Source organism: Heptranchias perlo, chromosome 17, assembly GCF_035084215.1.
Source record: "Heptranchias perlo isolate sHepPer1 chromosome 17, sHepPer1.hap1, whole genome shotgun sequence".
Taxonomy (NCBI): Eukaryota; Metazoa; Chordata; class Chondrichthyes; order Hexanchiformes; family Hexanchidae; genus Heptranchias; species Heptranchias perlo.
In genome coordinates this window covers 8,323,048-8,349,497 of record NC_090341.1, presented here as the reverse complement: position 1 = coordinate 8,349,497, position 26,450 = coordinate 8,323,048, and the positions used below count along the sequence as shown (strand labels likewise).

General features: G+C 44.0%; 1 protein-coding gene across 4 annotated transcripts in view; it reads left to right on the top strand.

Annotated features, from left to right (window-relative positions):
- hemk1 (HemK methyltransferase family member 1) overlaps positions 1 to 25,034 on the top strand; it is a 96,155-nt gene extending 71,121 nt beyond the window's left edge. For 3 of the 4 annotated variants that reach the window (XM_067998432.1, XM_067998435.1, XM_067998431.1), the window contains 3 exons: positions 4,636 to 4,731; positions 19,975 to 20,088; positions 24,200 to 25,034. In XM_067998432.1, the coding sequence (XP_067854533.1) occupies positions 4,636 to 4,731; positions 19,975 to 20,088; positions 24,200 to 24,230 (241 nt within the window). In that variant the 3' untranslated portion in view covers positions 24,231 to 25,034. The remainder of the gene's footprint in view (positions 1 to 4,635; positions 4,732 to 19,974; positions 20,089 to 24,199) is intronic. The other variant, XR_010966044.1, reaches the window with a different exon arrangement.
- The last annotated feature ends 1,416 nt before the right edge of the window (positions 25,035 to 26,450 follow it).

Below are 26,450 nucleotides of genomic sequence, written 5' to 3'. Positions count from 1 at the left end.
TTTCTTGGGATTTCCGGCATGCTATCCTCTTTTTCTACTGTAAATACTGATGCACAGTAATTGTTCAACATGTCCGCCATTTCCCCATTGTCAATGACAATATCCCCACTTTCAGTTTTTAAGGGACCAACACAGCTCCTGGGCACCCTCTTTTTCCTAATATAACTATAAAAGTTCTTCGTATTGGTTTTGATATCCCTTGCGAGTTTCTTTTCATACTCTCTTTTTGTAGCTCTTACTATCTGTTTTGTGACCCTTTGTTGATCTTTGAATCTTTCCCATTCGCCAGGATCTGTGCCATTTTTTGCCTTTTTGTATGTCCTTATGTCTGATACTGTCCCTTACCTCTTTAGTTGTCCATGGCTGTTTTTTTTGGCAAGTAGAGTTGTTGCCCCTCAGGGATATAAATCGATTCTGTATCACGTTAAATGTTTCTTTAAACATTTCCCACTGATCATCAGTCGTTTTACCCAATAACAGATTTGGGCAGTCTCTGTCTCATCCCATTGAAGTCGGCCTTACCCAAGTCTAGAATTTGAGCAGCTGATTCACTTTTTTCCCTTTCAAACACTACATTGAACTCGATCATGTTATGATCGCTATTGGATAGATGTTCACGCACAATTAAGCCATTAACTAAATCTGGTTCATTACTCATTACTAAATCTAGTATAGCTTGCCCCCTTGTTGCCTCTAGGACATACTGCTGTAGAAAACTATCGCAGACAAACTCAAGAAATTCACTACCTTTCTGACAGTTGCTAGTCTGCTTTTCCCAATCTATGTGAAGGTTAAAGTCCCCCATTAAGACCACTATGCCTTTTGTTACACGCTTGTCTAATCTCTGCATTTATACAATCTAGCACTTCAGAGCTGCTGCCAGGGGTCCTATATACAACTCCCACTATAGTCTTAGATCCTTTCCTATTTCTCAATTCAACCCATAAGGTCTCTGTTGGCTGCTTTCCTCTCGTTATTTCCTCCTTTATCATTGAAGTGATTTCATCTCTAATCATTAAGGCTACTCCTCCCCCTCTTCCATTTTCCCTATCTCTCCTGTAGACCTTATAACCCAGCATATTTAGTTCCCAATCCTGACCATCCTGCAGCCATGTCTCAGTAGTAGCTATCATGTCATTCCCTCTAATTTGAATTTGAACCTGTAGTTCATTTAATTTCTTCCTTATACTCCGTGCATTTGTATATAGAAGTCTTAGTTGGGCCACACACCCTAGCCTGACCTTCAGCTTTGATGCTGGGTTAATTGCCTTATGCCTTCTAGTTTTCACTTTATCTGTAGTGCCTAAAGTACACTTTCTGCTGCTGTACGCTTTTCCTTTTCACTTGTTCTTGAACAACTGTTTGTACTATTTGTATTGTAAGTTTCCCCTGGGTCTTGCCCTCTCTTGCTGCTCTCAACTTTACTCCCTTCTGACTCCCCGCTCAGGTTCCCATCCCCCTGCCACTCTAGTTTAAACTTTCCCCAACAGCACTAGTAAACACCCTCGCGAGGATATTGGTCCCAGTCCTGCTCGGGTGTAACCCGTCCGCTTGTACAGGTCCCACCTTCCCCAGAACCGGTCCCAATGTCCCAGGAATCTAAATCCCTCCCTCCCACACCATCCCTGCAGCCACGCATTCATCCGGTCTATTCTCCTGTTCCTATACTCACTAGCATGTGACACTGGTAGTAATCCTGAGATCACTACCTTTGAAGTCCTGATTTTTAATTTACCTCCTAACACCTTAAATTGACCTTGCAGGACCTCATCCCTTTTTTTTACCTATGTCGTTGGTACCGATATGGACCACGACTACTGGCTGTTCACCCTACCCCTCCAGAATGCCCTGCAGCTGCTCTGTGACATCCTTGACCCGAGCACCAGGGAGGCAACATACCATCCTGGAGTCACATTTGCGGCTGCAGAAACCTTACAATTGTTCCCCTTACAATTGAATCCCCTATCACTATAGCCCTGCCACTCTTCTTCCTCCCCTCCTGTGTAGCAGAGCCACCCGTGGTGCCACGAACTGAATTCAAGATAAAATTAGCCAGCATTTAGAAATGCATGGGTTAAATCAAGGGCAGTCAGCGTGGATTTGTTAAAGGGAAGGCATTTTTAACAAATTTAATAGAATTTTTTTTGAAGAATGTACAGCACAGAAACAGGCCATTCAACTCAACATGTGGTGTTTATGCTCCACATGAGTCTCCTCCCTCTAACCCTATCAGCATATCCTTCTATTCCTTCCATACCATTTGGATATATAATTTTTAATGGATATAAAATATATACTTGATAGAAAAAAATCAGTTTTATGGTAAAGGAGAAAATGTAGCAGTGTGGAGGGAAGGCAGAAAGGAAAGATTTACAGTGAATAAGTGTTGTTCAGACTGGAGAACAGTTGAAGGTGGTGAACCCCAGAGGTCAGTGCTCGGTCCACTTTTGTTCTCAGTTTATAGAGATGATTTGAGCTTGGATATGGGGAACACAACCTCCTGGGACTTAGCAGCAAGGCAAGCTGCCCAACATTGATGGCTTCTCTCAGATGAGCTGCCTGTGGAAGCGTGAGAAGCACCAGCAGCTCCGTGCCGAGTATGTTAATGAGGCCCAAGGACCAATTTCCATCAATCCTCGGTTCAGGAGTGCGCTGGTTACGCAGCACCTAGGCCAAAAACTGGTGATGCCAAGCTTCTGTTTTAATAGCCCATAGATCAAAGGAAGAGACGATCAAGGGAAGTGAGATAAGGTAGCTATGAATAATTTAGCACAGTGCATTATTAGAGCAGTGTAGCCAGTTTTAATGTTCTGTACATGATGTACCGGATCTGGGTGTGGTTGATGCAGGTGGTGGCTGTCCAAAGGGGCAAAGGCTTCCATTCACCACAATTAACAACTTTCATCTTTATGAGCACTAGATTTTAAAAAAAGCTTTTACAAGCAGTCCATTATTGTCTTCTTATTTTCACCAGAGTACAAAATCTGCTTTTTGCTTGTTCCCCCTTCCCCTCATCCTCCCAAAAGTGTACTGTAAAAAAATTCATGGAAAGAGATAATTGTTTAAACATGTGTAATAAAGCATATACAGATCATTAAAGCTCCCTTGCCTGCACCGTCTACATTCATGAAACTGACAGTTCTGGATGGCCCCTAAGCAATTCTTTAACAATGCCAAAGCACCTATAATCTGAGCTTCATTGTCTTACAGACACGGTATCAAATATTTCCACATAATGTCTCTCAGATGTTTGTAGTTTGGTCCTAGCAAAAGGCTGAAGATTGGCAGGGCCTGAGCACAGCAAGTGATGATAGGAATTGTGGCAGTGATGGGAAATTAAAACAGAAAAGAGAGTGGTTAGAATGTGGAACTCACCACCACAAGGAGTAGTTGAGGGGAAGCTAGATAAACACATGATGGAGAAATAAATAGAAGGTTATGCTGATAGGGTTAGATGAAGTAGGGTAGGAGGAGGTTCGTGTAGAGCATAAACACCAGCATGGACTTGTTGGCCTGTTTCTGTGCTGTAATTTCTATGTAAAAACACGGGAATTAAACAGCAGGTCGGTCAGAGCCTGAAAGAGAATAGATAGGTTGGCATTTTGGATTGGGCTCTGCATCAGAACTGAAGAGTCAATGTAGCATATTTAAAAATCAATCTGCTTTTCTCTTTGACATATTGACCCACCTGCTTTGTATTTCCAGCATTTTCAGTTTTTATTGCCAACTTCCAGCATTCATAGTCTTTTTATCTCTTCTGGATGATGGGATCAAGCCTAAAATTTTTAACAGTATGGGGTGTACGTAGGGATAGATATCCCAGCCGACACTGGAAGAATAGGAGTTTGCATCCTGGGAAAATAACAATGAAAAGGTAAATTAGGAGAGAGCAAACTGACAGATCAATCTTGTCCCACAACTGGGGACCTGTTGGAGAGCCTGTGGCTCTCAGTCCCTGCATTCTCAGCTGAATTAACACAATTTCCTGCTGTTTTATTGTGATGGGAACATGATTGGGCTAAGCCACAGCACGTCGTGGGGCATAAGAGATGATCACTTTTAAATGCAGTAAAGGTAATCTTAGAGTAATACAACTCCCGGGTTATGAAAGACCTGGACTGTCGATCGGTGAAGACCTGAAGATGTATTTTCATACAGTGAGAGATGAGGACCTCCCTACAAAACAGTTTTTGGCAAATAACCTTTGCAGGAGTTTGAACAAAAAAGGTCTTAGTTGATTCGGATTGTTTCCTTAAATTACTATAACAGATGGGATGCTATCCACACAGAAATTTTGTTTCAAGATGGTGTTATGTACTCGTGTACTCAGAAAATTTAGGCTACTAAACGGAAGCCCGGCATCTCTTAAGGGAGGGAGAGAAATCATCATTACTTCCTCAGGGCTGCTTGTGCTCACCTCCTGCCAGCCATTTGTGGCTCCTGAGTCTGTACAGGTCTATGAACAAGTCATTCTACCGGCCAAGGAACCCTGCATGGCACCAGACACCTGAAAAAATGAGGGAGGTAAATAGCATGATGCCATTTACAGCAAGAAAAGAGAAGAGAGGGAATCACAGGGAAAAAAATCCAGAATTTTACGAAAGCTTCTTCATCTGTGACATTGAATACCTCCAGGTACGAAGACCACGAGGCACTGGATGGTGGGGCAGATGGAATGGACGTCATCAGAGCTATATTGCTCTTTGCGCCTAATGTTCTTAGGGATCATGGGTAAGTGTGAATTATTATCATTTTACATTTCAGCATGGATGTATTGATGTAAGTCTGTCATTTCTTTCATTGTTTATTATTGGAACTAGTGACCATCGGCGCATTGTGGCAGCATTATATACAAGATCATGGGAACACCATCACCTCTAAGTTCCCCTCACACCATCTTGACTTGGACATATAGCCAGGATTTTGATGCAGCAACAGTGAAGTGACGGCGATAAACGTCCAAGTCAAGATGGTGTGTGACTTGGGGGTGATGGTGTTCCCATGATCTTATTCACCTCAACCACCCCACGTGGTAGCAAGTTCCACATTCTCACCATTCTCTGAGTAAATTTTTTTTTATTCATTCATGGCTTTGCTGGTAAGGCCAGTATTTATTGCCCATTCCTAATTGCCCTTGAGAAGGTGGTGGTGAACCACCTTCTTGAACCGTGTGGTGAAAAATCTCTCGCTAATATAAAATAAGGACAGAAAATGCTGGAAACATTCAGCAGGTCAGGCAGCATCTGTGGAGAGAGAAACACAGAGTTGACGTTTCAGGTCGATGACCTTTCATCAGAACCTATCTTTACTTTCCTTTTTAATTTCAGTTTCCGGCATTTGCAGTTTTTTCTTTTTATCTATAGGGTGGCTTTCAGTCTGATCCTTCTTTCCCGGAGTGAAGCGCCAAGTTTCTATTCAGCTTCTCCCCTCGGTAACGAGAATGGGATTAGGAGTTTTTTGTGCGGTGGAACCTGCGCAAGGATTTCTGACCCATGGCGTCTTTTAATTTTAAAACTACAGACTTCAGTGGAAAACAAAATTGTATGAATGAATTGATTTATGGTGCTGGTGATTGATTAGCTCAGAGAATAGATATAAGAGCCTGAGGCTTTTTTTTTTCTTCATTTTGATCCGTGCCAGCGGGATGTTACTGAAGCAGATGTTTTTCCTCCTCTTACTGGTAAGTGAGGGGGGGGGAACCATCCAGATAAGCTGGGACTGTACAGCACGTTCCTGTCAGCAGTGCTGAGTCCAAAATAAATAGAATTGATGTGCGTATTTGTACGTGCATAGAATGTACAAGGCCTTTCTGGAAACTGATTCACAGGTTCTTGTTAACCCTTCGTGATGTCGCAGTGTCAAAAACATCACTAAGATTTTTTTCTCCACCGCCACATTTTTGAACAGATTTATTTTTTTTACATTCCATTACCACTTGTGAGGAAGATGGAGCCTTTGGTAATACTGTGAGATTACAGGAGGCATTGTGGCATCTCAACAGTATGGGAATAATGTCCTTTTATTTTTCCCTATGAGTAAATTGGCAAATATCATGGGGTAGGGGCAGTCAGGACATAGACAGAAAAGCAAAGATATCAGGGAGAGGAAATGCCAACATTAAGCACCAGACATGGCTTGCACTAACTTATCAAATGCCAATCAGTGCTTCTGTGTTAGAGTAACAATTGGTTTGTCAGACCCGAGATACAAATTTTTAATTAATGTAAGGTGCTGCCTGATCCAGTCATATCCATTTACACCTGTATTACTAACTACAAGGGCCATAATCCAAACTAATGTTTTTGCTTGAGGGCACTGCAGAGTCTACCTCCAATTCTCACACCGTAAACTCCAGATTTCTCTGGGTGATTACCAATTCGAGGCCAAGAAGTTCACCAAAAGAAGAGAAAACCAGTGGGGTTCGCTGGACACCACTCAAGAGCAAGAGATCTGTCCAATTATCCCCTTAATGATCCGGTGAAGCCAATTGTAGCACCTCCCACCGCCACTCCAGCTGAGCGCAGACTGGGGGTCAACCCTGTATTTATATAAAACCATTGTAGACTCATGACTAAGGTCAGAGCATGTGAAGTCAGGGACAGGTTGCAGAATGGATAGCAAGTTGGCTACAAAACAGAAAACAGAGCAGGGGTTAAAAGTAGCTATTCAGACTGGCAAAAGGTGGGAAGTGTTGTTCTACAGGGATCAGTGCTGGGGCCACTGTTGTTCAAATTTACTTTAATGATTTGGCACTCGGGAATCCGAAGTACAATTTCAAAATTTGCGGACTACATTAAATTGGGGGGTGTAGTTAATACAAAGGAAGAATGCATCAAGATGCAAGAGGACAGTAATAAACTTGCAGAATGGATGTGTAATTGGCAAATGAATTTCAATATAGTTAAATGTGAGGTGGTGCATTTTGGTAGGAAGAATAAGGAGGCCATGTACTACTTGGATAAGGAGAGTCTAAATGGAATAGAGGAGCAAAGGGATCTTGGGGTACAGATTCACAAATCACTAAAAGTAGCGATGCGGGTTAATAAGGCCATAAAAAAGGCAAATCAAGCACTGGGGTTCATTTCTAGAGCGATAGAATTGAAAAGCAGAGAAGTTATGTTAAACTTGTATAGAACCTTGGTTAGAAGACACTTGGAGTTCAGTAAACAGTTCTGATCTCCATATTATAGAAAGGATATAGAGGCATTGGAGAGGGTGCAAAAAAGATAGACAAGGATGGTACCAGAACTGAGAGGATCTACTTATCAGGAAAGGCTGAACAGGCTGGGGCTCTTTTCTGTAGAAAAGAGAAGGCCGAGGGGTGACCTGATAGAGGTTTATAAGATAATGAAAGGGTTTGATAGGGTAGACGTAGAGAAAATGTTTCCACTTGAGGGGGAGTTCAAAACTAGAGGTCATAAATATAAAATAGTCGCTAATAGCATAAATGCATTTAAGGGGAAGCTAAATAAGCACTTGCAGGAGAAAGGAATAGACAGGTATGCTGATAGGGTTAGATGAAGTAGGGAGGGAGGAGCCACGTGTGGAAGATAGACCAGTTGGGCCAAATGGCCTGTTTCTGTGCTGTAGTTTTGATGTAACGCGATGTAACCTTATCATATCCTCAGAACGTAAAATCCTTATAGCCATTGAATTACAGACACTATTGTTACATACGCAAATGCAGCAGCTAATTTGCATACAGCTACTTAGGACACCTTTCTGCTTTTCAAATTATGCTACGGCATCTTACATCTACCTGAACAGGTAGACATTTCATATCTTATCTGATGATGACCATATCTCCGACAATGCACCACTTCCTTAGCACTGCAGTGAAGATTGACTTAGATTGTGCGCTTAAGCCCTGATGTTGGGTATGATCCCATAACCTTCTGACTGAAAGGTAAGAGTACTACCACTGAGCTAACTTTTCTGTTCAGCATACCAGGGCTACTCGCTGGGCTTGTTTTAGGCTTCAGGAGCCTGTTTTTGAATGTTTCAAACAACCTCTTCAGCATTTCTTGCAGGTGGAAAAGGAAAGATTCTATTATTCCCTGAGCCAACATTATTAAAACAGGTAATGTGATAATTTATCTCACTGCTGTTTGTGGGACCTTGATGTGGGCAAATTGGCTGCCACATTTCCCTGCATTACAACAGTGACTACACTTCAAAAAGTACTTTGTTAACTGTGAAGCATCCTGAGTTCATGAAAGGCACTAGATTAATATATGTTCTTCCTTTAAACTAGTAGGGGGTCGTTCCTAACTTGCACTTATGAACCTAGTGGCCAGTTTCATTCTGGGATTAGCAGAGTCCTCCCCTGCATTCAGCAGGAGACTCATGTGAGATCTCAGGGGGATTTTCAACTCCCAGCTGCCCATTTCTCACCTGAAAAACTGGCGACCAGCAGAGGAAGATCTGTTGAAGACCTTGGACACCCATTTGCCCGCCTGATTCAATTTTCAGGCAGGCCTTTCAATGGGCGCCCAGCACTCCTGCCCAAAAAAAGGTGGGAAGCTGTATAAATATGCAAATCCGTGTCCTATGCCAATTGTAGGAACCTGTTTGAAATGTTCATGGAGAAATGGTCACTTCCTTCGCCCCATCATTCGCAGCCCTGCCTTCAGCCGCCTAGGCCCTAAACTCGGGAATTCCCTCCCTAAAACTCTCTGCCTTTCCACCTCTCTCTCCTCCTTTAGGACCCTCCTTAAAAACCTACCTCTTTGACCAAGTTTTTAGCCACCCCTCCTAATGTCTTCTTTGGCTCGATGTTATTTTTTGTCTAATTACACTCCTGTGAAATGCCTTGGAACGTTTTCCTACGTTAAAGACTATATATAAGTGCAGCATATTGTTGTTTTGGGCACTACTTGAAAATCTTCCGCCTCATGTTTGTATAAGACTGCACCAATAATCTCTGGCACCTCTCTTGCTCTCTCTTGCTCGTGGACAAAGCAAAAGAACATATTGAAGATGGAGCTATCTCAGGATTCATAAGACTAGTGAAAGTCTATAATAGAAAAGTATAGAGAATATGATTGAGAAATTTGATTCGATAGAGTAGATAGAGAGAAACTATTTCCTCTGTTGGCGAAGTCCAGAACAAGGGGGCATAACCTTAAAATTAGAGGTGGCCGTTCAGGGGTGATGTCAGAAAGCACTTCTTCACACAAAGGGTGGTGGAAATCTGGAAATCTCACCCCCAAAAAGCTGCTGAAGCTGGAGGTCAATTGAAAATTTCAAAATTGAGAATGATAGATTTTTGTTGGGCAAGGGTATTAATGGTTATGGAACCAAGGAGGGTAGGTGGAGTTAAGATACAGATCAGCCATGATCTAATTGAATGGCAGAACAGGCTCGAGGGGCTGAATGGCCTATTCCTGTTCCTGTGTTCTTTCCTCAATTGGATCATGTCTAACAAGGCCCGCAGCAGGACCATGGGAAATTGGTCTGCCGGCCTTATTTGTTTAGCTCCGGGTGCAGTCGCGGCCCCAGAGGCAACTCGCCGGTCCCAGTGGTTGGGTAGGGGGGGGGGGGTCAGCAGCAAGATCATCAGGCTCGGACCTAGGCCGAGGCCATTAAGAGAGTCCAGGTGGGGGAGGGAATGCAATCGGGGTGGGGGCATGTGGTTACTGGCAGCGGCCCGTGGATTGCATGTGGAGCCGGGAGGAGCAGGATTTCCATTGAAGTTGATGGAAATAAACATCTGGAGACATTCTATTTCTGGAACACACTGCCTGAAAGGGGGTTGGAAGCAGATTCAGTAGTAACTTTCAAAAGGGAATTAGCTATTTATCCTTCAAAAAGGAAAAAGTTGCAGGTCTATGGAGAAAGAGTTGGGGGTAGGAACTAATTGGATAGCTCTTTCAAAGAGCCAGCACAGGCATGATGGGCTGAATGGCCTGCATCTATGCTGTATGATTCTACGCAAAATGGGCTGTCTACTCACTATCACCCATCTTACACTATCGCATAAAGCCAAGATCGACCCCCCCCCCCCCCCCCGCCCAGGTGATTGTTAATGTATTTATAATGAGGAATTAACATGGAAATGTTATGATTTTTTTAAAGAGGATTTATGTCATCTATTTTGTAAAACATTACCATGGCAACAGGGGATTAAGGCTTTTTTACTCACATCTGTTGACTGAAGTTTGGATAAGAGTTTCCAGGGATGAATAATGACCATTGATTTATCTTTCCACTGGGTGGTGCTGGAGACAACTGCGGACTAAATGGGACAGAGAACAGCAGCAGTAGATCATTTTGAAAATAGTTTTTGTCAGGAGTGAAATAAAAAGGAAAACTATGAATCCTGGAAATCTGAAATTTTTTTTAAAAGCTGGAAATGGGTGTTCCAGAGGACTGGAGAATTGCAAATGTTACGCCCTTGTTCAAAAAAGGATGTAAGGATAAACCTGGCAACTACAGGTCAGTCAGTTTAACCTCAATGATGGGGAAGCTTTTAGAAATGATAATCTGGGACAAAATCAATAGTTACTTTGAATGAGTGTGGATTAATAAAGGAAAGCCAGCACGGATTTGTTAAAGGTAAATCGTGTTTAACTTGATTGAGTTTTTTGATGAGGTATCAGAGAGGGTTGATGAGGGCAGTGCAATTGATGTTGTGTATATGAACTTTCAAAAGACGTTTGATAAAATGCCACATAATAGGCTTGTCAGCAAAATTGAAGCCCATGGAATAAAAGGGGCAGTGGCAGCATGGATATGTAATTGGCTAAGTGACAGGAAACAGAGAATAGTGGTGAACGGTGGTTTTCGGACTGGAGGAAGGTGTACAGTGGTGTTCCCCAGGAGTCGGTACTAGGACTACTGCTTTTTGATATATATTAATGCCTTGGACTTGGGTGTACAGGGCACAATTTCAAAATTTGCAGATGACACAAAACTTGGAAGTGTAGTAATCAGTGAGCAGGATAGTAATAGACTTCAAGAGGACATGGGCGGACACATGGCAGATGAAATTTAATGCACAAAAGTGCAAAGTGATACATTAGGGTTAGGGTTACAATTCTAAAGGGGGTGCAGGAACAGAGAGACCTGGGGGTATATGTGCACAAATCTTTGAAGGTGGCAGGACAAGTTGTGAATGCTGTTAAAAAAGCATATGGGATCATGTGCTTTATTAATAGAGGCATAAGAGTACAAAAGCAAGGAAGTTATGCTAAACCTTTATAAAACGCTGCTTAGTCCTCAGCTGGGGTATTGTGTTCAATTCTGGGCACCACACTTTAGGAAGGATGTTAAGGTCTTAGAGAGGGTGCAGAAGAGATTTACTAGACTGGTACCAGGGATGAGGGACTTCAGTTATATGGAGAGACTGGAGAAGCAATGGTTGTTCTCCTTAGAACAGAGAAGGTTAAGGGGAGATTTGATAGAGGTGTTCAAAATCATAGACAGTTTTGATAGAATAAATAAGGAATAACTGTTTCCAGTGGCAGAAGGGACACAGATTTAAGGTGATCGCTAAAAGAGCCAGAGGCGACATGAGGAAACATTTTTTTACGCAGCAAGTTGTAATGATCTGGAATGCACTGCCTGAAAGAGTGATGGAAACAGATTCAATAGTAACTTTCAAGAGGGAATTAGATAAATACTTGAAAGGAAAAAATTTACAGGGTTATGGGGAAAGAGAAGGGGAATGGGACTAATTGGCTAGCTCTTTCAAAGAGCTGGCACAGGCAAGATGGGCCAAATGGCCTCCTTCTGTGCTGTACCTACTATGATATTGACCTCGGGCAATTTTCAGGGGTCCCGGCCGGCCGCCTTAAACAGGCGTTCGGCCCCTTGCACATGCAAAAGAGGCTTAACACCTGTTTAAGGACCTCCCTCAGCAACACTGGTCAGTGCTGAGCAGAGCAGGCGTCGGGTTCTGGTGGAATTGCTGCGGCCGCCGCCAAAAAGTAAGTGTCCTATTTACTTACTTTCCTATGGAGCCATGAGGAGCAAGATTGACAGCACTCCTGCAGGCCTCTGCCGGCCCACGATCACCCCCACCCCCTTCCTCTCGTTCTTCTCCTCCCCCAACCCCCCCACTTTCCAGGCCTTACCCGAAGGCCGCTGCCACCTTTCCATCTTGTGTTTGAATATTTTCCCTTGCTGAGCTAAAGTCCTATTTGCGATTATTTTTTTTCCCTTTCCATTTAACCTGGGCACGGTCCCTTTTTTATCTCTCTACTTTTCTCTTTTTTTGGTCAGGTACCCTTGACCTATACTTTTTCCTTTATTTTTAGCACTGAACCTAATCGTCATGTGGTCGCTGTTTCCTAAATCATCTCCTGCTTTTTAGGTCACCTATTTGCTTGCATGCATTACCCAGAATCAGGTCAGGTAATGCTTGCTTCCTTGTTAGAGCAGCAGCATTTTTGACTAAGAAAACATTCCAACACACACCACAATGCAGACATTCTCCCAATCCCAATCTTTTAGATAATGAAAATCTCCTGCAATTGCATCAAACAAAAAGTACTGCAGATGTTGGAAATCTGAAACAAAAACAGGAAATGCTCAGCAAGTCAGGCAGCATCTGTGAAGAAAGGAAAAGTGTTGATGGTTCAGGCATAGCCCTTCATCAGTTCTGAAAAAACTTCAACATTTTTCCTTTCTCCACTGGTGCTGAGTGTTTCCAGCATTTTCTGGTTTTGTTTCCCCTTCAGTTATAACTATTATTAATACCTATCTCTCTAATTTGACAAATTTTATCCTGTATTTCCTTTCCACTGTTCGATGGTCTATAATATACTCCCAGTAATCTGATCGATTCCTTGCTACTTCTCAGCTCAATTAAGGAATTCTGTTTGAGCCACTTCTCTATTTACACCCTTAAACTCTAGTCCATCTCTAATTAATATTGCTACCCTTCTCCTCTTTCTTCCCTCCCCAACTCTCATGAAAGCTTTAAACTCACTATTTAATTGCCAATCCTGACGCGTTTTTGAAACAAGTCCTAAAGGATGAAAAATGTCTGGGTCCCGATAGCGAAACTCGTTTTAAATGAAGTCAGGAGGCTGTCTCGTGTATCGGGAAAAGAATTGATCGTGGTATATTTGTTTGCAGCAATTACAAATGGGAATAAGGATCAGGTAGTTTTTTCAGCCTTTGCTAATTTAAAGGGAAAAAATAAACTTGAGTTGAAAGCAGAGGCACTCTCTTTACAGTGGTCTACTCTTTCTGCAAAATTAGCATAAAGCAGGAATTTCTGCACTTTGGTTTTGGGCCTGGGCAAGATGAAAAGAAATTGATCAGCACTTTGGAAATTTTGTACACAGTCCCACGGTTGGATTTCCCCTTTGAGAGGCCAGTAAGAACGTGGTCACCAGCCACTCCAATCATGTCATTTCAGTCCGTATGTGATTTTAGAATGGGGGATTTTAGAGCTACTGACAAGCAGGGAGCATTGTCATCTTTCATTTTACTTTGTGTTCCACCCTCCCCCTCACCCCCACTCCCCGAGGTCCAGCGTAGAATCTGCTCAATGATATGTATATGGTGTTGTTAGTAATTGGCACACAGTAAAAACATTTTTTTTTGCTGATATATACACTACACAATAGAAAACAGATGTTTAAAGAAGGAAGAGAACGTTTAGTACTCTGAGCAAATTAAAAAAAAACACCACTACCTCTTTCCAACTGGGAATTGGCACTTTTAATTTTCAAGAACTGTAATTTTTTAATAGCCCATTTTTTACTGGGAAATCTGTATTGATGGTTCACATCAAATTCCACATCTGAATACTTAATGGTCGTTAAATATTTTTTTAAAAACGTTTGATAAGGTACAGAATGTGCTGATTTTTATCTCGCTGAATATGCAGCTAATGGGGAATGACAATATATTCCTGAAATAGTTGCAATTATGTGCAATTATATTTTTTTGGATCTGGCACCACTGATCCCATTCCAAGTACCACTGGTACATGCAGTACAGCTTGGCGAGGAGAATATCTTGAAACCTGTATTAACCTTTCAGTTAGATGTTGCTAACCATAACGTCCAATGAGCTTCCTGCTCACACAAAGCTTCACCGCTAACAAAGGAGAGCAGTTTTCAGGGAAGTAAGGAAGAGGAAAATGAACAACAACAACTTGCATTTATATAGCGCCTTTAACGTTGTAAAAATATCCCAAGGCGCTTCACAGGAGCGATTATCAAACAAAATTTGATACCGGGCCACGTAAGGAGATATTAGTTCAGATGCCAAAAGCTTGGTCAAAGAGATAGGTTTTAAGGAATGTCTTAAAGGAGGAGAGAGCGATAGAGAGGTTTCGGGAGGGAATTCCAGAGCTTAGGGCCGAGGCGACTGAAGGCCTGGAGCAATGAAAATCGGGGATGCGTAAGTGACCAGAATTGGACTGTTGTTTCTGGAATTCCACAAGTCTACAGTATAAAGAAATGCAAAGAAAAGAAAACTTGCCAACGGAACGGACAGTTCCTGTTTTTGAAATGGCGGTGTAAGCTAATATGCTAATTCTGCTCACAATCATGCATGAAACCGTGCGTCGAATAAAGTAGAGGAGCTTTTCTATGAAATTATATAAAGGGTACCGCAGAGTGGCAATATTCAGGTTCGTACCCAAAGCCCCTCCCCACAAGTCGGTACCCAAATTCGGCCATGCTACTTTTTTGGAGGTTTCTCAACAGGAGCCCAAGCATTTCTATGCAGTGAGGGTAGGGGGTTCAGATGGGGTATGTTATTTAAGGGGCATTGGCAGAAGCCTGGGAGCAGGTCGGCTACAGACTCAGCTGGACATGGTGTGTACTGTAGGAAAATCCAGGAAGGGGTAAGGAGAGGTCGTGAAAGGTGCTATATAAATGCAAGTCTTTCTTCCTTTTTTTCCAAAATAAGCAGACCTGCCACTTCTACAGAAAACGGCACTCCCACCAAAAAGCACATATCTGAATTTCACCCACTCCACACATCGGAGGTTGAGGGAATGGAGAAGGAAGTTGAAGCATGAGTGGGACTAATTGGAGCCGGCATAGGCACAATGGGCTGAATGGGGGCCTCCTGTGCTGTATGATTTTATACTTTGCGTTTAGTACCACATCTAGATCAGGACGGTACATCATAGGTGAGCAACAATACTGTGCCCCCACTCGCCTACCACCACCCCCACTCCCCGAACACCTCGTTCTAAATCTCAGAAAAGAGCTCCCAGTCAACTTGGCTCCCAATTGATTGATTATTAGCTCATTTTAAGAACAGCAAAGTGCTTCAGTTTGATTAGCCTTGAAATTGTTTAATTTCATGGGGATAGGGTGGGAAAGTGAAGTTGAGGGAGAAGATTAGCCATGATCTTATTGAATGACGAAGCAGGCCTGCGGGGTTCCTATTTCTTATGTTCTTAAGGAAAGTCCCAGGTAATCCTTTTGACTTTCTAAACTTGACGTCAGTTAAATTGCTAAAATTTGAGCGACTTATCACTACCGCCCAATTTTTCACAAACTTTCCATTTAACTACAAAGGTGGCCTCACTAAGGCCTTTGAACCGAAGGAACCACTGGAATGTTTCTCCAAAGAATTTCCCAACAGCGGGGTTCATTATTCTTTTAAAACAACCTACCAATGGTGATTTTTAAAAAAAAATAAAGTTAAACTGAATTGCCATACTGACTGCAGCGAGGATGGGGACCGCTTAATTGTTTGGAAACCAGAGAGCAGATTCTTAAATGGTACCCCTGGGAACATGAGAGAGATAAGAGAAGTCAATTTAATTCATTTTTCCTGGAAAACTATTCAAAGTTTGTTTTTTAAAAAAATACATGCACACAAACGCTGTTCAGGCAGGGTCTGGAAATCATAGCACTAAGGTTTCAGTGACATAAGTTATGGTGTACCGTTTTTAATCATGTAGCTTCAAAAAGCTGAAGTATAAAAAAACACCTAACTTAGATAGTCCTCTTTGAGTAAATTTAAAGTTACAGATGGTGCGACGCAGGGAGGGGGAAGGGGTGGGCAGTTTTAACCCCCCCCCCCGGCCTGGCTAGGTGGGTACCAGGACGGTGGTCTCTGAAAATCACGGTGCTGAACTTGTCGTTACGTTCTTCCCAATCCGCCCGCTGCCATTTGGCTAGGAGTCTTGAGAAGGGCGGCCAGAGCTGCTGCCTGGCTGCTTCAGCTTTCATTAAAGCATGTAAATCGGGGTCCTGTGATGTACAAAGGACCCTGACGCAATTTTCAGATACCACTGGACGGATTGTGCACCACGCACCATCTGCCCATTAGTACTGGGTGTAGAGCGGCCTAATCAGCCCTTAAAGGGACCGCTGCTCACACGAGGCTGGAAAAGAAGCCATGCTGCTGATTTTATTGATGTGGCCGAGAGGAGCAAGAAAGCTGCTCCTGGCCCCACAAAAATGTTAATGGCCCGCTCCCGGTCCTTTCCTGCTCCCTTTAACTTCCGACTTAACTCTGGAGAAGTCGCTGGATTTTCCTCCCCGCCCCCCCCCCCCATCCCAATCAGTGAACTACCTGTGAACGCTCTTCCAACTCGCCAAACCCATGTAAATGAGGCCCAACCTTCAAAATGGCTCGGTCCTCTCGCTAGGGACATTGGACGGGCAGTTCCCAGCGTCCCACCTGATGTTCGCCAAAAGATAAAATCCCCAGTGCTGGCTAATATATAAAAAATAAATGTTTTTAGCTCCCTCCATGTCCTATTGGGGTGAAGACTCCATCCAGCATGGTGCTAAATCATATGGGGTGAGGACAGGATTGGAATCAGCTGTGTGGTGCCTTTAAAGTCGAAGAGCCTACTGGCTCGATTCATGCATGTAGAACAAGCAGCTAGTTGGACAGAGTACTGAAGGAGCCGTACTCCGGCAAGAGTCCGTGTCTTAAGATGAGGGAGAGAATTGTGAGGGGGAAGAAAAATATTCTTAGACATAAAATTCTTTTTCATTTATTTATAAAAATTGATGTTTTTTTGCTTGTTTTTGGACGGACTTCATTGTTTTTGCTATACTGTGCCAAATAATTTTTAAAAAAACAAAGCTGACCAGAAGATTTATTGACCTTCAGTTCCAATAACTGTCGACTTACAAAGATTTCTATTTTCTTCATTTAAAAAAATTCACAGTTCCTAAATATATAGCTATCAGACTTCATTAATGTACAATCCTGACCAACTCCAATGCCAAGTAATGTTATGATTGGACGAGGATTTCTGTTGACTGTGTGAAAGCAGCTAGTTCACAACATGTTTCATCGTTCTTTGTACAGCCCGAGTGAAACCAACTTTTCACTCCTGTGGGACTTTCTCCCTCCTGTTAATTTGTACCAGTTTTTTTTTAAATACATATATATAGCAACAAGCTGTCAATCCACAAAAGATCAGTCTGTGACTTGTGCTAGGGGGAGCCCAGAAATGGATTGCCAATGTTCTATATGCACAGCGTAAATCACTGGGGAGGTTATTCTTGGATTGAGATTACGAATTAAAAGTACTAATGTTTGCATAAGGAAATCTTTTAAATGCAGAATGAGTTAAGTCAGGTACCCCATTTTGGTAAATTGTAATAGACAATGGATTAGGACACTGCTTGGATCCAGTACACTCGGCTCTATTCTTGTAGCTGGAAAATAAATTGTTACAGGAGAAGAGCACTGTAAGGAAAGTTTTATTTGTTTCTCTCCCTCTTGTTCTGAAGATGCTGATTCTTGCTTGGTTCCACTTCCAGAGGCACTGTCAGTCCTCCAGCACCTTGCCCAAGCCGCCATTCTCCCTTCACTTGTGAACCTAGATAGTGTTGGAAGGCTTTCAACCATGGGGCCTCTCAGTTGAAGTAGATCCTGTCCCCATCCGTTATCCACACATGCATGGGATTCTTGAACGATACCTTCTACGACTTCTCCCTAGTGCAGGGGTCCTGAAGTTAATTGTAGTAGCACAACCAATGCTCCAACTGAGCAGGAGAAACTTCCTTACAAAGTGGCACGCCAACAACTTCCAGATGGAGGTAAGCATTGAAATCGGAGCCCTGATTTAATGAATCATTATGGGGAGGGGTGGGAAGCAGCAAAGAAAGCAATGTGCTGGCCTCATCATTCATACTGCCTGGCTCATGCCAGCAAAGAATTCTGAACCTCCCTTGCTGGAGTGGAATGGGAGGAAAGTGCAAAGGTGCACTAAGCCCCACCCACTCCCGCTATTTACATGAGGGTGGGGAAGGGGACAAATGGTTAACATTCGATGGAAGGGCCCTGCATCCCATTTCTCTCACTGATACACCCCAGGATCACCCCAAAATCAGGAGGAAAAGCACTGGAAAATCCTGCCCTAAAGGTGGTCGGGCTATACAACCAACTAGGGCATCCAGCCCCTACCCAACATACCACGTGTGCGTCCTTTTGACAAAAAAGGTTGCTGAATAGCAATTGGGAGCAGTTCTTCGGGGTAATCCTTTGAGTACGTGCTGAACAATGTCCTCTGTGTCTGTGATCATTCCTCTTCATCCTCCTGGATCTTCCCACAGTGTTCAGTACAGTTGACCATGGGACCATCCTACTCCACCACCTTTCTCCCCATTGTCCAGCTCCGTGAGATTGCCTTTGCATGGTTCCATTCCTACCTATCCGAATGCAGCCAGTGCATCTTCAGCATTGGCTTCTCTTCCCTCCCTCAAACCATCGCCTCCAGGATGCCCCAAGGATCTATCCTTGGCCCCCTCCTCCTCCTTATATTCATACTGCTCCACAGTGACATCATTTGCAGGCACGAGGTCAGTTTCCACATGTACAATGATGATACCCAGCTCTACACTACTTCCTTTGACCCCCTCGACTGCCTCCGTGCTGCAAGACTGCTTGTCCTGGATGAGTCATTAATTCCACCAAGTTAAAATCAGGAATGTTGAAACCATCGTCTTCGATTCTCAGCACAAACTCCTGGTGTATCACTAAGCTGGTCAGACAGAAAGGTCCCAGGCTCGATTCCTGGTCTGTGCTGAGTTGGCTGATTTAAGCTCGGCAGCATTACGGGACCCTCGACGTCCCTGTACCAGTAAGGGGAAAAGTCAACTGCTCCCATTTGCTATTCAACAACCTTTTTTGTCAAAAGGACGCACACGTGGTATGTTGGGTAGGGGCTGGATGCCCTAGTTGGTTGTATAGCCCGACCACCTTTAGGGCAGGATTTTCCAGTGCTTTTCCTCCTGATTTTGGGGTGATCCTGGGGTGTATCAGTGAGAGAAATGGGATGCAGGGCCCTTCCATCGAATGTTAACCATTTGTCCCCTTCCCCACCCTCATGTAAATGGCGGGAGTGGGTGGGGCTTAGTGCACCTTTGCACTTTCCTCCCATTCCACTCCAGCAAGGGAGGTTCAGAATTCTTTGCTGGCATGAGCCAGGCAGTATGAATGATGAGGCCAGCACATTGCTTTCTTTGCTGCTTCCCACCCCTCCCCATAATGATTCATTAAATCAGGGCTCCGATTTCAATGCTTACCTCCATCTGGAAGTTGTTGGCGTGCCACTTTAAGCTGCAGCATTGAGGGAACTGCCGGAGAAGCACAAGATGGAGATACAGCATATATAATTTACCCTGACTCAGGAAAACAGGACGGGGTCTCGGCAGGGTTGGCATGGCGGGTGGAAGTACCATCCTGATCCGCTTCTGGTGGGAATCCCACCAATCAGGGAAATCTTTTCCTTTCTGTCTGGACTCACACACACAGTAGCCAGTCGGGGAGATATCAGAAGGCCGCAGATCTCCATGAAATACCCCAGAAACAGTTAAGAGTGGAGTGGAGTATTTGAAAGGTAAAAGTAATAAAATTATTCTTTAAAACAGTTCCATTGGTGTGTTCTCTTCCTCCAGCCATTTCAGAGAAATGGTGCGAGTCACAGTGAATGATTCCAATGCTACGGCTCGCTTGTTAATGCAACAGTAGTTCTTTGGTCCTATCTTTCTGTTGTCCTCTCAGCAAGCTTCTTCTTTACTCCAGTAAGGTTTTCCTCGAGGTGGATCCCAGACATCCAGAGATGATACAAAATTGGCTTCAGGAATGGCCCAGCCTGCGGCTCATCTACAGGTCTACCCACCGGGACATCTGTGGAAAGTAAGCACCAATTTTTTTTTTATTAACCTACATGGATGTTAAAATCCATAGTGCAGTACACCACCAAGGCTAAAAGGAATCAGAGCGGTGAAGAGGTTTATCAAGAACTTTTGAGCAGATGATACAATGTTTAGGTTAGAAGCATGTGGTTTGAAGGAGGAAGTGAACACCAAGGAAGAAATGGATGTGTGGGATAGTATGTTTTGGTTACAAAAAATAAGGTAGTAATTATACTTTGAAGTTTGGGTGAAGTGGAAGAGCAGAGAGATGTGTGGGTTTAGGTTCACAAGACATTAAAAGCAGCACTTCAAGTCGATATGGCCATTATAAAAGCTAATGGAACACTGGGTTTTATGACAAGAGCTAAGGAATATAAAAGCCGAGATGTAATAGTGAATCTATATAAAACCTTAGTACGACCACAGTTAGAGTACTGTGTGCAGTTTTGGGCTCAACAATAGAGGAAGATTGTTAAGTCAGTCGAGAGGGTGCAGCGCAGATTCACTAGGAAGCTGCCTACTATGAAGGAATACAAATACAAAGAAACACTTGGAAAATTAGGGCTCTTTTCATTAGAGGAGATTACAGGATGATAATTTGAGACATGTGTTTAAAATTATAAAGGGATAGGACAGGGTAAATAGAAACAGACTGTTTTCAGTGATTTGAGGGATTGGAACAAAGGGGCATAATGTAAGATTAAATGTGAGAGATTTAGGAGAGAGAACAGGAGAAACACAGAGGGTTGGAGTTGGTGATGGAAGCAAAGACCAGGTCAACGTTTAAGAATGGACTAGATAGGTGATTCAAGGAAGGCGGAATAAAGGAACAAGGCGGACAAAAGGAATCAGAACTAGAAAAGAAACTGCTTATCGCAAAAACAAAAATCTTCCCATCGCCAACTCCATTAAAAAATGTATCCAATTCTCCCTTAAAGGAATAAAGTTGTTTAATTCTTTGTACCATGTTGCTGGCATCATGGAAAACAGTTTTTTTTAAGACTAACACACAGATCTGTGATACCATGGGGAAGAGATCCTCTGTACCTGTTTGTGTCTGTGATTTCCCTCACAAGAGACTAGCAACATCCTCACAGGAAAAGAAAGGCACAAATGAAGCCAGTCACCTTGGATCAATTTGGCCAACTAGAAGCTGGTCTCAGAGCTGCATCGTAAGGGGCTCTGGAGCAGATTGTCCATCCTTCCTTCCTTCTATTGAATGGTGTGTGACATACGGAGACTCAAGAAATTATCTGAGAACATTAATAGCTTACAATACAGAGTTTCACTTCCCAAAAAATAATCTAATTACATGCAATGCCGTTGATTCTAGAAATAATGGGTTTGGTTTGCAATCCCACCAGTAAATAGTCAGGTCACCAAGGGAATGAATTCAGAGTGCAACAGGGAGAGACGGAAACTGCAAATGTCCTATCAGCTGACACAAAATCAGAATAGGCTGGTGCTGAGACCATTGGGGTAATTTTAACCCCAAAGAACAGGTGGGTTCGGAGCAGGTGGGAGGTAAAAATAACAGATTTTTGAAGTGGTTTCACAACCCAGGCTCGTTTGGATGTCCATGCATCCAAAACCTGAAAGTCCCGTCCCCACTTAATGACGGTAGGTGGATTGTTAAAGGGACAATGTACCGCATTGAAATAGTGGAGGTACTTAATTTTTTGTGGATTCTGAAGGTGAATTGAGTTTAAGCTCACCTGCATGGGTTACCCTCGGCCTCTGATTCTCGTCAGTTGAGAGCAGGCAGGAAGGGCTGGATTCACGAGGTGAGCGCCTTTAACGCACTGCTTGTGAGCCGGGAGGAGCAGGAGTGCTTCATCCAGGCCAAATGAACTCACCGCAATTGGCCGACCCCCAGCCCTCCTGACTCTTCACCCGACTGCCGATCTGATTTACCTCCCTGACCTCGATTTTCTCCAAGACCGCCCCCCCCCCCCCCCGATTTTCTCCAAAGCCTCCCCACCCCCTGGAAGTCCTCCATTGTGCACTATCTCTCCCTCCTCTCCAATTCGCTTGTCAGTCTGGCTGGCTGTCGCGCGGGAAATCCGGAAGCAAAAGTAATTACCTCCAATTGAGTTGCGATTGCAGATTTTTTTTTTTTTTTATTCGTTCACGGGATGTGGGCGTCGCTGGCGAGGCCAGCATTTATTGCCCATCCCTAATTGCCCTTGAGAAGGTGGTGGTGAGCCGCCTTGTTGAACCACTGCAGTCTGTGTGGTGACGGTTCTCCCACAGTGCTGTTAGGAAGGGAGTTCCAGGATTTTGACCCAGCGACATTGAAGGAACGGCGATATATTTCCAAGTCGGGATGGTGTGTGACTTGGAGGGGAACGTGCAGGTGGTGTTGTTCCCATGTGCCTGCGGCTCTTGTCCTTCTAGGTGGTAGAGGTCGTGGGTTTGGGAGGTGCTGTCGAAGAAGCCTTGGCGAGTTGCTGCAGTGCATCCTGTGGATAGTGCACACTGCAGCCACGGTGCGCCGGTGGTGAAGGGAGTGAATGTTCAGGGTGGTGGATGGGGTGCCAATCAAGCGGGCTGCTTTATCTTGGATGGTGTCGAGCTTCTTGAGTGTTGTTGGAGCTGCACTCATCCAGGCAAGTGGAGAGTATTCCATCACACTCCTGACTTGTGCCTTGTAGATGGTGGAAAGGCTTTGGGGAGTCAGGAGGTGAGTCACTCGCCGCAGAATACCCAGCCTCTGACCTGCTCTCGTAGCCACAGTATTTATATGGCTGGTCCAGTTAAGTTTCTGGTCAATGGTGACCCCCAGGATGTTGATGGTGGGGGATTCGGCGATGGTAATGCCGTTGAATGTCAGGGGGGGGTGGTTAGACTCTCTCTTGTTGGAGATGGTCATTGCCTGGCACTTATCTGGCGCGAATGTTACTTGCCACTTGGGAGCCCAAGCCTGGATGTTGTCCAGGTCTTGCTGCATGCGGGCTCGGACTGCTTCATTATTTGAGGGGTTGCGAATGGAACTGAACACTGTGCAGTCATCAGCGAACATCCCCATTTCTGACCTTATGATGGAGGGAAGGTCATTGATGAAGAAGCTGAAGATGGTTGGGCCTAGGACACTGCCCTGAGGAACTCCTGCAGCAATGTCCTGGAGCTGAGATGATTGGCCTCCAACAACCACTACCATCTTCCTTTGTGCTAGGTATGACTCCAGCCACAGGAGAGTTTTTCCCCTGATTCCCATTGACTTCAATTTTACTAGGGCTCCTTGGTGCCACACTTGGTCAAATGCTGCCTTGATGTCAAGGGCAGTCACTCTCACCTCACCTCTGGAATTCAGCTCTTTTGTCCATGTTTGGACCAAGGCTGTAATGAGGTCTGGAGCCGAGTGGTCCTGGCGGAACCCAAACTGAGCATCGGTGAGCAGGTTATTGGTGAGTAAGTGCCGCTTGATAGCACTGTCGACGACACCTTCCATCACTTTGCTGATGATTGAGAGTAGACTGATGGGGCGGTAGTTGGCCGGATTGGATTTGTCCTGCTTTTGTGGACAGGACATACCTGGGCAATTTTCCACATTGTCGAGTATGTCCTGTCACTCACTTCACTTCCGGGTTCCCCACGCAGACATCCGGGCTCCAAGTAAAAAATCACGCCCATATACCTGCTCCCCACTTGTGCATCCTCAGTTCCTTCACCCCACCATTGACGGCCGTGCCTTCAGCCGCCTAGGCCCCCTAAACTCTGGAATTCCATTCCTGAACCTCTCTGCCTCTTTACCTCTTTCTCCTCCTTTAAGATGCTCCTTAAAACTTAGCTCTTTGACCAAGCTTTTGGTCGCCTGCCCTAATATCTCCTTTGGCTCGGTGTCAATTTTCGTCCGATTACACTCCTGTGAACCGTCTTGGGACATTTTCCTACTTTAAAAGTGCTATATAAATGCACATTGTTGTTGAGTGGTGCACAGTGCATTGTGGCTGATGGAGGGGGACGTGAAAAGGAGGATTATTTAAAACTGGGCCTAAAAACTATGTCCAAAAAATATCAGAACACATAAAAAATTACTAGAATTAATAATGTTTATGGTCCGTTGATATATCTGATTATTAAATGCCTGAATTTATTTCTTCCCATTGTAGGCAACGTTTTTGTATACTCCAGAGAAGTTGAACAACTGAAGAACCAACTCCTTACCCCCTCTACCCATATTTAATTGAGACTGTAAGATTACTTCTACACAATTCCAGAACTTTAATCTGATCAAGAGGTTATGGATACAACGTCTCTATCTGGAAGGGCAGAGTTCTGCTTTGCTTCTGTCACTATGAGCAACCTCACACCGAGATCTTTGGTATACGATGGATGCCTTAAGTGTCACAATGTACGACTGGAATTTCTTCAGTGGGAGGGGGGGGTTTCCAATCGGTTGCTGTAACTTTGGCGGAAGATTGGCGGGTACCGCATTTATGCCAAAGTTACGGCAGCCGGTCAGGAATCTTCCCATGGAAAGTTCCCCTGATAGTCTTATCAGCTTTGTTTTCTATTGACCCCCTTCCTCCCAGCTGATTACAATCATGGCAAAAGAAAGTTTCTTCTTATTCACGTGTTTTTAAAAAAAACTTTTTAAATAATGCCACCCACCCAGCCATTTCCTGGGCTTGGGCAGCGTGTCCCAATTACGGTCCCACTGTAATTGATAAGCTACTCTGAGATGCATAGTACTTCTCCCTTTCATATGCCAGCTTTGCTCAGTTGGTAGCAATCTTGCTGAGTCAAAAGCTTGTGGCTGAAGCCCCATTGCAGGATCTGAACAAATAAATTAAGGTGCAGTACTGAGGGAGAGCGACATTATTGACGGCACTGCCCTTTGGAGGCGATGTTAAACATAGGAATAGGAGTAGGCCATTCAGCCCCTCGAGTCTGTTCCGCCATTCAATTAGAACATGGCTGATCTGTATCTTAACTCCATCTACCCACCTTCATAGAATCATAGAATCATAGAAGTTACAACATGGAAACAGGCCCTTCGGCCCAACATGTCCATGTCGCCCAGTTTATACCACTAAGCTAGTCCCAATTGCCTGCACTTGGTCCATATCCCTCTATACCCATCTTACCCATGTAACTGTCCAAATGCTTTTTAAAAGACAAAATTGTACCCGCCTCTACTACTGCCTCTGGCAGCTCGTTCCAGACACTCACCACCCTTTGAGTGAAAAAATTGCCCCTCTGGACCCTTTTGTATCTCTCCCCTCTCACCTTAAATCTATGCCCCCTCGTTATAGACTCCCCTACCTTTGGGAAAAGATTTTGACTATCGACCTTATCTATGCCCCTCATTATTTTATAGACTTCGATAAGATCACCCCTTAACCTCCTGCTCTCCAGGGAAAAAAGTCCCAGTCTGTCTAACCTCTCCCTGTAAGTCAAACCATCAAGTCCCGGTAGCATCCTAGTAAATCTTTTCTGCACTCTTTCTAGTTTAATAATATCCTTTCTATAATAGGGTGACCAGAACTGTACACAGTATTCCAAGTGTGGCCTCACCAATGCCCTGTACAACTTCAACAAGACATCCCAACTCCTGCATTCAATGTTCTGACCAATGAAACCAAGCATGCTGAATGCCTTCTTCACCACCCTATCCACCTGTGACTCCACTTTCAAGGAGCTATGAATCTGTACTCCCAGATCTCTTTGTTCTATAACTCTCCCCAACGCCCTACCATTAACGGAGTAGGTCCTGGCCCGATTCGATCTACCAAAATGCATCACCTCACATTTATCTAAATTAAACTCCATCTGCCATTCATCGGCCCACTGGCCCAATTTATCAAGATCCCGTTGCAATCCTAGATAACCTTCTTCACTGTCCACAATGCCACCAATCTTGGTGTCATCTGCAAACTTACTAACCATGCCTCCTAAATTCTCATCCAAATCATTAATATAAATAACAAATAACAGCGGACCCAGCACCGATCCCTGAGGCACACCGCTGGACACAGGCATCCAGTTTGAAAAACAACCCTCTATAACCACCCTCTGTCTTCTGTAGTCAAGCCAATTTTGTATCCAATTGGCTACCTCACCTTGGATCCCATGAGATTTAACCTTATGTAACAACCTACCATGCGGTACCTTGTCAAATGCTTTGCTGAAGTCCATGTAGACCACGTCTACTGCACAGCCCTCATCTATCTTCTTGGTTACCCCTTCAAAAAACTCAATCAAATTCGTGAGACATGATTTTCCTCTCACAAAACCATGCTGACTGTTCCTAATTAGTCCCTGCCTCTCCAAATGCCTGTAGATCCTGTCCCTCAGAATACCCTCTAACAACTTACCCACTACAGATGTCAGGCTCACTGGTCTGTAGTTCCCAGGCTT